General features: G+C 64.3%; 1 protein-coding gene across 17 annotated transcripts in view; it reads right to left on the minus strand.

Annotated features, from left to right (window-relative positions):
• KIF1A (kinesin family member 1A) overlaps positions 1-12,824 on the minus strand; it is a 70,124-nt gene that overhangs the window by 17,986 nt on the left and 39,314 nt on the right. For all 17 annotated transcript variants that reach the window (XM_021678995.1, XM_044913479.1, XM_044913478.1 and 14 more), the window contains 10 exons: positions 9,122-9,240; positions 6,918-7,003; positions 5,896-6,034; positions 5,531-5,702; positions 5,311-5,401; positions 3,811-3,929; positions 2,778-2,833; positions 2,537-2,645; positions 2,197-2,263; positions 2,022-2,106 (listed from right to left, as the gene is read on the minus strand). In XM_021678995.1, the coding sequence (XP_021534670.1) occupies positions 2,022-2,106; positions 2,197-2,263; positions 2,537-2,645; positions 2,778-2,833; positions 3,811-3,929; positions 5,311-5,401; positions 5,531-5,702; positions 5,896-6,034; positions 6,918-7,003; positions 9,122-9,240 (1,043 nt within the window). The remainder of the gene's footprint in view (positions 1-2,021; positions 2,107-2,196; positions 2,264-2,536; positions 2,646-2,777; positions 2,834-3,810; positions 3,930-5,310; positions 5,402-5,530; positions 5,703-5,895; positions 6,035-6,917; positions 7,004-9,121; positions 9,241-12,824) is intronic.

A 12,824-nucleotide genomic window follows, 5' to 3' on the forward strand; every position in this document is an offset into this window, starting at 1 on the left:
GGGGGAGGGAAGAAGGAGGAAGGAAGGAAGGAGGAAGGAAAGAAGGAGGAAGGAGAAAAGGAGGGAGGGAGGGAGGAAGGGAGGGAGGAAAAAAGGAAAGAGGAAGGAAGGAAGGAGGAAGGAAGGAAGGAAGGAGGAAGGAGAGAGGGAGGGAGGGAGGAGGAAGGAGAGAAGGAGGGAGGGAAGGAGGAGGAAGGAAGGACCATCTGTGCCATAAATCTCTCTGCAGGGCACACTTCCAGCCAAGCCCCCTAAGCCGCCCCTCCCTGGGGTGGCGGTTCCTGTCTGGGGAAGGCGCCATGACTGCTGTGAGTCAGGAATCCTGCTGGGGGCTTTGTGCATCGTTTCTTGCTGGTGGTGTTAGAGACCGGAACGCTCCGCTTCTTCAAGGAAGACACACAGACTAAATTTTCTCCATCAAGCCATACAGGAAGCACTGGCCTCCCGTTCCCCATAGGCAGAGGTGAGGCAGAGCCCAGCACCCGGCCAGGATTGTGTCCACGCACACTGGAGCTGCCTGCCCCACCTCCTGGAAACTTCTTGCAACATTTGGGTTCTGGGAGAAGGCAGGTGTGGGCTCCCCCAAAAGTGCTCCCAGGGTGTGTCCCCCATGGCTGGAGGTGCAGTGCCCCGCAGCTCAGCTGTAGCAAGAAAGCTCGCTACAGTGCCAGCCTCACCCCTCCTCGGCCCCTGGGGCACGTGCGTCAGCAGCGCTCTCTGCCCTTGCGGTGTGGCCAACACGATGCCCGGGAGCCCCCATCAGGCAGAGATGTCCCCTCGCAGGTCTGTTTGGTTTAGGAGGCCCAGAGAGGCAGAGCCCAAACCCCTCAACCTGCAGTGGGGCCTTGGAGTTCACACCAGCATCTCCCCGCCTCCTTTCAACAACACCCCTCCTCTGCCCACACACGGGACAAGCACTCCTGTCTGCATTTGGTCCGTGCGTCGGCTGGGTATGCGCTTCATCTTTTTCTTTAAGTCAATTCCATAACTTGCCCTAAACAGTATCTAAGATGAGGATTTGCTAGCTTGCTCCAGCCTTCTACGATTTGTGTGAAAATAGATACACAATGTCTAAAATAAAAGCACTTGTCCTGGGCCCCCAGAAGCTCAGGGTCCACAGTCCTGCACTTTGGGGCCCAGCACGATGAGTCTCCTGGTAGCATCCCTGTGACTGCACCCTCAGGGCCCCCCTATGAGCCCCAGGGACAGCACCCTCCAGTGGCTGCCCTCCCGGACACAGAAAGGCCCGGGAAGGGGCTTCCAGAAGGATCCATCAGCTCCAGGGCAGGGGAGGGACGGACGGTCGTCCATGCGCTTGAATGGAAGCTGGGAAGATGAACTTTTACGGCTTGGCAAAAGAAACATTTCTAGTGGACCAAAGAGTTCAGAGTGTGATGTCGTTGAGGGAAAATGTCTGAGGTCTGTGGTGACTGCTGTGAGCTGAACCGTGTGTCGCCCCCTCCCCCCAAACAGGATGTGTTGTGGTGCCAGCCTCCAGGACCTCAGAAGGTGACTGTATTTGGACTGGGGTCTTGGCAGATGTCATTAGCTGAGATGAGGTCACGCTGGAGTAGGTGGGCCCTAATCCAGGTCCTCCTAAGAAGTGGCCACAGGACGGGTCCCCACCCGAGGAGCACCAGAGAGTCCCCACAAACCAGCAGCGGCCGGAAGAGGCAAGGAAGGGCTGCCCCCACAGGCTTCAGAGGGCGTGCGCCCTCAGCCTCAGGCCTGCGGGTCGTGGCAGGACCCATCTGTGCTGCTCATGCCAGCGTGGGCCACCAGCACAGCGGTCCAGCAGGAACTGGGCATCGTCACCCTAGCCCAAGCTTCCCTCTCCAGGGGAGGGCCTGAGGCACAGAGAGGTTCCGTGACTTGGCCAAAGTCACACAGCCACAGGGGCAGAGCTGTGGTTAAACTCAGGCATCTGGCCTGGACAGGGAGTTGGTGGAGTGGGTGGGGTCCATGGTCTTCCGGCCAGCCCAGCCCCAGCCCCTAAGGCAGCCCCCACCCAGCTCACTCACCCACGACCAGCTCTCGAACTTCCTTCCAGCGGATGTGGCTGCCTGTCTCATGCAGCAGAGTCACGGTAATCCGTCTCTGGATGCCCTGCCAGCACCAGGAGAGAGGACGTGCTCAGATGGCCTGAGGGCCCCAGAGCGGGCAGGGGCAGGGGCAGGGGCAGGGAGCACCTCGCACCTGGTGGAGCAGGAAGGTCCCCATGCATGGCATCCCGCCGCGGTGGTCCACCACTGCAGGAATGTAACTGCAAGAGAGAGATGCAAGAGGCTAGCCCCCGCCCCCCACACCCCTGCGCTCCCCCACCCCTGCGCCCCCACATCCCTGCACACCCCCACACCCCTGTGCCCAGAGGAGCTGAATGGTGAGAACAGGGAAAACAGCCCCTCCCTGTGGTGGAGAGGAGGCGCTCCAGTCCATGGAGGCCAGAGTCAGTCGGGCAAGGAGACCCAGCGTGCACCACCTCGACCAGCCCCGGGGCCCCTGGGGATCCCTGTCCCCAGCAGGCATGGGGACTCACTCGCCGTTGGCCTCCAGCTCACAGATCTCGAAGTAGACCAGCAGGTCGTACTTGCAGTGACAGGGCCCGGGGCAGGGCCGCGCTAGCGTGCTGAGCTTGGTAGCAGGCACTGGGAGATGACAGGAGAGAGGCACCCATTGGTGGGAAACCATGCCTGCCACGTCCCGGCAGGGGCGGGACGCACCAGGGCAGCACGGGAACCTCGCCCCCCCAGGGGTGGACTCAGGAGAGCCCCGGGTACCTGGCTTGGACAGCGGCATGACCCTTGGGAAGTGGCGGCGCGAGGGCCTCAGGGGGCTGTGGAGAGAGAGGTGGCTGCAGGTGGGGTCTCCGAGACCCTGAGCTGGAGCTGGAGCCAAGGGCAGGGTCTGCAGGGGGAGCTCAAGGCGCTGTCTGCTCCAAGCCCCTGTCTGCCTCCCTGCCTCCCAGGGCCCAGGAAAGGCCCCAGGCTCAGGCCCTCACCAGCCTGGACAGGGGAGGAGGCCCCTGGGGAGCCCAGACCCTGCTGGGGCGGCTCCACGAACCCACGAGAACTGGGCGAGGTCTGACTCTGGTTCTCCGCCCAGGGGCTTCCAGGACAGAGCCTCCCTCGCCGCCCCAAGGACAGACGAGTCTCATGGGGCCAGATGCCCTCATGGCCTTTCTCCTTCTCCAACACCCTGGACGCCCCGCATAGCTCCGGGTCCCGCAGGACAGCTGAGAGGGGGATGGAGGTGGCAAGAGGCTCCCGCCGCCCGAGAAGCCTCTCTGCGGTTCTCCCTGCGCTAGGTTGGGGGTGGGAACCGCAGAGGGGACACCCAGCCCACCCACAGAGCCCCTGGGAAGTCACAGGGGATGAGGGAGATGGAAGGATGTTCCCTCACTCTGCCTGGGGTGCAAGGACTCCGGGAGACCAGGATAGGTGGGCCCCTAGGGTGGTGTTCTCCATGGGCAGTGCACCGCCCTGGCCATCCCGCCACCCAGCCCCTGCTTCCCTGGCCCTAAGACTCGGCCCACAGACGCCGAGGTCAAGGTCCAGACAGCAATACTCTTTAAGAAACTCGCAGCTCAGTCCTGGAGGGACGTCTCTGACTTGCTCTGGGTCCTGCTGACCCTGGGTGACCGGCCGCCCCGTCCATGGGGAAGGTGGGCATCGGGAGGCCTGTCTGGAGCAGGGTGGCTTCGCTGGCAGGGAGGGGGAGAGGGCCCGCACCCTGGAGGGCAGCAGGGGCCTGCATCAGAAGGTCTGGGAAGGGCCCTCCGACCTCCCCCAAGCCCGACCCAGGGCTGCTGACCTGAGCACGTCCTTGCAGAGGGGTGGGAATGGGTGCTGCTGGTAGTGGCCGAAGACCTCAAACACGATGGGCTGGCTCTTGATGTACTCGATGAAGGACTTGGTCACCTCCACCGCAATCTGGTGGGTGAGGAGCGCAGACAGGAGGGTGAGGCCACGCCACAGGAGAGGGGAAGGAGGGTCGCAGAGGTAAGTGCTCGGCCTCCCCGGAGAACCGGATTGGAGACCCTGACTGGGCCCGACCTCTGCCCACGAAGGGGTGATGCTCCTCCCTGGTCCTTCCAGCCACGCCTCCCCTCCTATCCCACAGCTGGGGGCCAGACCCCTGAGAGTGCCCTTTCAGAACACTGAGCTCGAGAGGGGACAAAGGGCAGGGGGCACCTCTGTGGCCTGCTGTGACCCTTCCTGGGCCCTTGCCCACTCACCGAGAGGTATAGGTTGAATTGTGCCCCCCCAACCCCCATTCCTATGTTGCAGTTCTAACGCCCAGGACCCGTATTCAGAGAGAGGACCTTTATAGAGGTAATCCCAAGTTAGAATGAGGGCATCAGGGTGGCCCTAATCCAATGTGACTGGTCCTCATGAAAAGGGGAAATCAGGATGCAAAGATGGGCACAGAGGGATGACCCTGTGAGGACAGATGGAAGAGGACATCTGCCCGCCCAGCGGAGGCCTGGCATGGGGTCTCCCTCATGGTCTCCAAGGAACGACCCTACCCATGCTTTGATCTCAGGCTTCCAGCCTCCAGATCCCAGAGGCAGTTGCTTTGTTAAGGCCGCCCAGTGCGTGGGCTTTGTTCTGGGTGCCCAGGAAATGAATCCACTGAGCATGCACACCTTCACACCTGACCCTGCTTCCCCGGCTGAGAACCTGAGGCTCAGGATGGGCCGGTCTGGGGGGCCCTTCGAAGTGTGGGCCTCAGGACTGTTTGGGCCATGCACCCACAAGCCACACTGCCCAGGGTCCGTTTTACACTCCTCGGCGGGCACTCGAGGTCCCGCCACCTGGCGACTATCATCACGGCCAAGTGATGGCCACTGGCTGGCTAGCCCCGTTCTCCCGCCTCACAGAGTGACTCCACTCCAAAGCCCCTGCTCTCCTGACAGCCTGGCTGGGGACATGCCCTGCCTGGGGCTTCCCTGACCTCTCCGGACTGTACCCGGGTAACCCGGGGCCCTCTGTGTGCCCTGTCTCTCTGCTTCTTCCCCAATACTGGCCAGCGCCATGCCGGGCACTCCAGACATCTCGTGTTCACATCTGCCCGAGGGTGCCCCCAGCCCCAGGCGTAAGCCCACCGAGGCCCCCACCGCCCAGTAACAGCCTACACGCCCCCACCTGGCACCCAAGGCCCCGTGCCCTCGCACCTGGGCCCTGCCCAGCTCACGGCTGGGACTCAGGATGGGGAGAAGATATGATGCACAGTGACTGCAGCTGGGCTCAGCTTTGGGGCAGCTGCGTAAAGTCAGAGCCCCGGGGGGGAAGGGGAGCTCTCAGGACGTACGTTTTGGACATGGTAGAAGCCGAGTGGGGGGCCCCTCCCCGTGTTCTTGAGGGGCTCCGTGGAGAAGGCCTCGTCATGGCGATGGATGAAGCTGTAAAGGGAGAGGAGATGCTCGCTGGGCACAGGGGCCATGGGGTGGGGACCCACAGACTGGCGGGGGTGCCCAGGCTGCTAAGCACCCGCCCGCTGTCCTGCAGCCACATGGGGCACTGGGGCTCACTTGAACTGGCAGAAGATGTCGGCGTATTCGGCAGAGATGCTGGATGCCTGCAGGACGGTCACCCGGAAGGTGAAGGTGCTGCCCAGGCGCAGATGGTCCAGGGCAGCGTCCAGGGGCCCGTCCAGGGGGGCTTTCTCAGGGCTGTCCAGGAGGAGGCTTTCTGGAGGCACGGCTGCTGGGAGCCAAGGGTGGAGCAACGTGGCAGGACCTCCAAGGGGTCCTAGAGCCCGGGGTCAGGCGAGAAGTCCGCACGGCCTCCTCCCCCAGAAACTTCTTACAGCCTCCCTGGGGGACCCTGGGAGTGGGGGCTGAGCCAAGAGGGGGCAGGCCCTCTGGACTGCGGTGGGGCAGGTGTGGCCACCCACCTGAACAAGTGTTGTTGTTGACCTCGTCGGCCGAGGGCCCAGCGTCCGCACCCTGGCCCTGACCTTCCACAATACGAAGCTCTTCCTGGGAGGTCCCAGAGCGGGACATCCCCACCACTGGGCAGGACTCAGACTGGAACTGAGTGGGTTGGGGGCCAGAGTCAGAGGGTGTGGCTCAGGGCGAGGCCGCGACAGCCCACTGAGGACCCCGGAGCCAGGCCAGGGCCTTTGCGGGCCTGCGTTCCAGACCTGCCCCTGCCTAGATAGGCACCCACCTCCCTCGGCCTCAGTTTCTTATGCTGTCGTGGCCGGAGTCGGCTGCAGAGGGGAAGGTGGGGAATGGCTCAGGTGGGGTGACGGGGGGCCTGGTGGGGACGGGGTAAGAAAGAGCCTTAAGAAGGAGAGTGGAGGAGCCTCTTGTGAGTTAAGCCCAGTATGGGGGCACCAAGCAGGACCCTCCCCCTCCCCCTCTCTCTGCCTGAGAGCAGAAAGGGGAGTGTAGGCAGAAAGCACCGTTTCCTTTGAGTGAGGACCCGGCAGGGGCAGCACCTTGTCCTTTGGCACTGGAGCAGGGCCAGCCCGGCACCTGATGGCATCAGGACTGTGAGGAGGGGCCCCTCTAGCTCTCACTGGGGCGTCAGGGGAGGGCAAAGATGGAAACACAGTGTCCAGGAGAGCGAGCCCAAGAGAAGGGTTGCTGGGCGGGTGGGCGGAGGCATCCTGGTGTCTGGGGGCGCATGCAGCTGAGGGCCACGTGGGGGAAGGAGGGACAGACCCAGGGGAGGCCGTGATGAGGAGACAGACGGACCCCGTGGGTCAGGACAAGTCAGACAGTGAGATACCGGGCAAGCCACAAGGCCTGGGGCCTGGGAAGAGAGGAACGAACCCCAGGAGGGCCCAGGGCCCACAGGGCAGGTCCCGAGCCTGGTGGGTATGCCCGGACCCTCGGCACAGCTGGCCCCTGGGATCGGGCTGGAGGGGGGTCGTTGGTGTTGGGTGGCCAGGCCAACCCTTGTGTGTACCTTTTCAAAATGCTGGTCGTCGAAGGAGATTCTGGCGGTTCCTGACTGCCGGACGCCGGAGCCATAGTCAGGGGCCTCTTCATCAGCTGAAACGGGAACAGAGCCGACGGTCAGGGCCATGCTTGTCCCCCAGGAGGCTTTGGCAGAGCCAGTCTGAGCCACCAGGCAGGGGCAAGGCACAGGAACTGGGACAGGCTCTGACCTGGGACAGGGGATCCCCAACACTGCCAACCGCAGCTCCAGAACACCCAGGGCGCCGGCCCGGGCACTCAGACCACCAGCCTGTGCCGCTCGGGGCCCGAGAAGGGCCACCTCCTCAGCACGGCCGGCCCTGATGGGACCACAGACTCCACATCTCAAAACCAAACTATGACCCCTGCCCCTCCATTGAGTCCTGGCCACCGCCCACCCCCCAGATTTAGGTGTTCCAGCAGAGCCTCACTGGGCAGAGCCCACATCACAGGGTCCTCCTGGCTTCACCCCCAGAATCACAGCTGTCCCTCTGCCTCCACCCTTGCAGGCCCACACCATCTTCCATCTGGACCCTCAACAGCCCCCAAGCACCCCTCACTGAGCTCCCATACCTGCACCCCACACCCCCCACTCCCCTCCTTTCAGAGTCCTGTGGTTTCCCATTGTTTCCCACCGCTTGTCCCGCTGCCCCAGGGACCGCCCCCAGACCTAGCTTCCGTCCCCTCCCCGACCCTGACTCCAACCATTCTGGCTACACCCACCCTGGGAGGCCTCTAGGACCCTCCAGGGGCTCCAACCTCCTCTTCTGGGGCCCCCAGGGGGACAAACCCTGCTGTGCTCTCGACCCCAGCCATTCAAGGGCCCGGGGCTGGCCCCGGACCAGAGCACCGCAGAGCTCGGTGCTTAGGGGTCCAACAAGTGGACACTCGCAGGGCAGCTGTGACCACTGGAGCTTTTTGAAGTTGCAGCTTCTCCACCATAGCGTTAGACAGGGAGCGTCAAGTGTGTCCAAATACAGACCGTGTCCGCCTATAAAGCAGGCCGCTCAGTGGGACCGGCTCCACCGAGGCTCAACCTGGTCGCAAAGGGCCAAGAGCCCCCCCAGGTTTACAGGGACAGGGCCACCCATGAGGAATGAGGGTGGCGCTAGATGTCCCTAGCATCGCTGTCCTCTGTCCTCCCCCGATTCAGGATCCCAGGGTCTTAGCACCACAGTGACATGCCTGGGACGTACTACAAAGAGCAACTGGGAATTGTGGGCCAGTGAGAATTTGGCAAAAGGGTCCCAAAAGTGCAAGCAGAGCCCCCTTTAGTGGCTGGGCCGTCCAGGTGGGGTGGGGTGGCACGAGGTCTTGCCGGTGGGATGCTCGCGCTCTGAGCAGCCCAGCCCCACCCTGTCTGGGAGACGCTCTGCACTGGACTCCCCAGGGTGTCTGGGCTGCCAAGGCCGTGGGGAGCAGACAGAGTGAGGCCACGGGGGAGGGGCAGGGGCCCGAGGGCCAAGAAGGCAGTAACGGCTGTTAGAGCGCGAACACCAGGCCCTCGGGCCTGCCGCTTCCTGGTCGGATAAGGGTGTTCACAGCTGTGTTCTGGAATGACCTTTCCACATGCCTATTGGGTGGGAAGCTTCACATGGGATGCCATTTACAGGGAAGCACACCCAGGCTCAAAGGCAGTCATTCTATGGCTTGCCTGTCCCGGGACCCTGGCCAGGGCAGAGGGGCTCAGCAGCAAGAGGGTGTCCACCTCTGCAGCCAACAGTGGAGGGAGGGTCCACAGCCTCTGGGGGGAAAGGCCAGCTCCAGAGGGGCCGAGGGGTCTGAAGGAGGGGCACAGTGGGGAGTCTGGAGGGAGGCTCTGAGAGCTGTTGTGGGGGGTTCGGGGTCTGTACACCTGTGCTGGGCTCCAAGACGGCAGGGCGCTGGGAGAGAGCACCACTCTGCACTCGGCTGGGGTCTGGGTCCACCTGGGGCTGCCCGGTGGCGGGGGGGCCCTGAGCTACAGTGGGCTCAGCCTGCACAGTGTCGGGGGCCCGCCCCCCGGCAGACCCGGCCCAGGAGAGTCTGGAAGGACGGAGCCTGGAGCTGGGCGGCAGGGGCTTCTCCCGGAGCGCCCCCCTGGGCGCCGGCAGCCTGCGTGCCAGCCGGGGGCCGGAGAAACAGGAGGCCAGCAGCATGCTGGCCACGGCACGGTGCCCACGGGCCCTCCCACCCAGGGCCGCCCACACGCACCTGAGGTGGCCTGCACGGCCACGCGAAGGAAGCCCTTCACCTCTCCCTTCTCACTGACGACAGCCACACGGTGCACCAGGGGCACAGGGTACAGCAGGTTGCTCAGGTACACGAAGGCCCTGGGGGGGCAGAGGCCGGGTCAGGGCCTCCCCGCAGCGCGCTGGCGTTGGCACTTGCGGCGGCACGGCCCGGGCCCGCGGCACGACACTGCGAAGCAGAGCGGGGGCAGCGAGCAGGCGGGCGCAGGCGGGCGGGGGCCGTGCTGGGAGGGGCCGGGTGGGGGGCGTTCCCCGGGCTGCAGAGGAGACAGGAGGAGGCGGGGGCAGGGCGGGCAGAGAGGAAGTGCGGAGCGGGCTGGCACAGGGCAAAGCCCGCGGGGCCACACCCGCGGCCCGAGAGCTGAGGAGGGAGGTTTCAGCCTGCTTCAAGGAGGAGGAGGACCTGGGGACCCGGCCACGCCAAGCTATGACCTCACACTGGCACTGATGCCCGGCAGTCCCTGGGCCTCCCGCCCCTCTGCCAGTGACCCCGGACCTCAGGGCCCCACGGAGGGCTCCTATGGCAGAATGCAGCTCAGTGCCTCCTCAGACCCTTCTAGGAACACAGCGGGTGGGAGCTCACGGTGTCGGCCGACGGGGCACCACCCCCAGCTCAGGGCCAGGGAAGTTGGCTGAGCAGAGCCCTAAGGAACCCCTAGACTGCACGGCACTGCCTGGTGAGCCTCGGTCAGCCACCCACTGAGTGCCCAGGGCCCTTCCCATCCGAGCGGCTCAGCTGTACACCCGACAAGTGGCAGGACAGGCTGGGTAGTGGCCATGTCACCCAGGAGTCTGCCCAACTCCCTGAGCTGGCCAACGTGCAGAGGTCATTGGGACAGCCAGGAGGACCAAGAGGACCCTGGAAGACCCGGGCCACCCAGCCAGGTGTGCAGGCTGATGTGGAGCACATTTCCTCCCTGCTCAGGGGTGCCCTTCCCAGGGGGACTCTTGGCACAGGACAGGCGGGCTCACGTGAGCCCGATCCTGGTGAGAACCTGCAGCTCTGATCATACTGCAGCGCACCACCTGCCCCCCACGCTGCCCCCCCTCCAGGCACAGAGCGACGGACAGCTGCTGCTGTGGCCCAGGGGCGCAGCCTTCAACAGCCCTGAGCTCCCAGGAGGATCTTGGGGAGGCTGGGGGTGCCAGGGGAGGGATCCAGCTTGGGAAAGGATGGGCAGGATTTGGACACAGAAAGGTAGGAGGTGTGCGGGAGCAGGTGCAGAGGCGGGGGGAGGGAGGCCCAGAGCCTCCGCCAGGGAGAATGGAGGAGGTCCAGAAGCAAGAGCAACAGTGGGGGGCTGGTGGTGAAGTGGAGGTGGGGGAGGGAAGGTCGCAGTCTGCGGGCCAGGTGGGTGCTGGTCCGGGGTGCATGACCCAGGGTGGAGCTGGGAGGAGAAGGGAGAGAGATGTCACCCCACCCCCTGCCCCTCTCAGCTTGCTCAGAGGTCTGATACCACCCAGGCTGAGCCACTGGCCTCGCCCCACACCTGAGCTCCCAGAGGACCCCCTACGACTGTAAGCATGGGGAGGGCCATTCCTCAAGGACCCAAATTCCAGGCCCTGGTGCCCCCTCGCCTCCACTCCCACTGGCCCTCCACCCACAGAAGGTCAGAAACCTGAGCACCATCTGGCTCTTGCCTCAGATGCATTGGTTCTACCCCAAATGTCTCTGCGGAGAGCCAGCCACCCCTCTGCTTCCCCCATGGCCCCCACAGCAGCCAGAGGAGGCTTGGGGCTCCAACCAGACTTCCATACACCCTTGGTGCCGGCCAAGACCACCGTCCAGCCACCCGCTGTCCCGGGACACCCCAGGCGCCCTCTGCTCCCAGCCCCCACATCACATAACTCCTCATGGCCATCTGTTTGTCTGACTCAACAGTGGGTCTGTGTCTGCCAACCTTCTCTTGCTTCCTGGGCACCCCCCAGACCCAGACAGGCGCCAGCTAGAGGGAAAGGTAGTGCTGCCCTAGGGGGCTGAGTGTCACCCTGAGCGTCAGCCCCTGGTGGCTTCCTGGAGCCCCTCTCCTCCCCAGCAAAGCGGCCTCTCTGGGAATACCCCGGAGGAGGACTGTTCCAAGGGAACTCACTGGAGGGCAGCCGTGTTGATGGATGACTAAGGCAGGGGTGGGGGCTCTGCTGCCCCTGACCACCCACCAAGACGAGGTACGGGAGTGGCCGGCAGAAGCCAGTCCTGGCCCTAGTCACAAAAGGGATCTGAGGCTCAGGGAGCAGAAGCCCCTTGCTGCAGCAGCATAAGGCACCCCGCTGACAGGGACTGGCCAGGGCTGGCTGGTGGGCCTCTCCAGCACCCACCTCGGGATGGGGACGATGGTGGCCTGCCCTCCCTGGGACTCTGGCATCCTGGCCAAGGGCCTTTGCTTGACCCTGGGGGCGTGTGAGGGGGGCAGCCATGAAAGGAGCAAGGCCTTGAGGTCCAGAAGGGGAAGTGGAGGGAGCCCAGGACTCAGGCTGCAGAACAGGCCCAGACGCTGCTCTGCCCCCTTGGCTGGGCCCCACCTGGCCATCCCACCACATTGGAGAGCTAATGGGACCGAGCAGGACAGCCCTGAGCTGCAGGGTCCTCCAGTCAACCCCACCCCACCTTTCAGGGCAGGGCCTCATTCCTGGGGCAGGGCCCACTGCGGGAAGCCCCGTGTTGGGAGGCAGAGAGGCACTGAGGAGGCTCCCAGGGGCCCCAGGCACAGACGGAGGGCCCACAGCCTGCCCACCCCCATCTATATTCTGCAGGGAACCAACAGGAGGACCCTCAGAAGCAGGGGACACCTCTCACTGGGGGCCAGGTGAGGGCACCGTGCCCGGCACAAGAGTCCTTAATCAGGATAGCTTCCTGGGCTGTCCAGAGTCACCCAGCCAGGAGGTAAGCCAGGGTCAGGCCACTGCAGAGCCCCTGGCCCGGGGCTGCCTTCCTAGAAGGCTCAGGGGTGATTCCTCAGGGGTCGACTCTGGGCGTGCAGGGCTCTGTGGTCACCCAGAGTGCCACTCACAGCACCCCAGAGGTGACCCCCACCCCTTTCTGAGTTCACAGGGTGCATGCCCACCCACTTCCTGATGCTCCTCCCCATCCCTCACCATGGCCAGGGCAGAGAGAGACTGAGGCGGAGGGCAGGGCCCGGTCCAGGTCAGGAGGCGAGGGGGGCAGGCAGGCCCTGACCCGGTTCTCTCCTTGAGGCCTTGCTTCACAAAACACGCTGTGCTCTTCCAGAGTGGACGCTTTCTGACAGGTTGCCAACCCGTGGGCTCAAGAACCTGTATCATTGTGCAGATCTGAGGTTCCCACAAACCAGATGGGGGCTGGGCCTCTCGTGACCCCAAGGCCCAAATCATCCCCTCAGCGGTCCGTGGGTGAAAGAGCCGTGGTGCAGTCCTAGCTGCTCACTGCACCCCGAGCCAGCTGGGGGCCGGCTCGGACACAGCGCGCCTACTGCTCGTCGTCACTTCTCAGACGCCCACTCTTCTCATCCTGGCAGCGGATGTGAGGCTGCCCTAACCCCTGACACGTCCTGGTTCCCCTGCGGGCACCTTCTCCCTAGGTGTGCATCTAGCACGGCACTTAGAGCTGGTGCACTAATGCGTTAGGACCCCTCCACAGAGCAACACAAGACAGAAGGCAAGGTGCCGGGGGCCGGGGTTTAAACCCACAG

Source organism: Neomonachus schauinslandi, chromosome 3 (genome assembly GCF_002201575.2).
Source record: "Neomonachus schauinslandi chromosome 3, ASM220157v2, whole genome shotgun sequence".
In the NCBI taxonomy this organism is placed as follows: domain Eukaryota; kingdom Metazoa; phylum Chordata; class Mammalia; order Carnivora; family Phocidae; genus Neomonachus; species Neomonachus schauinslandi.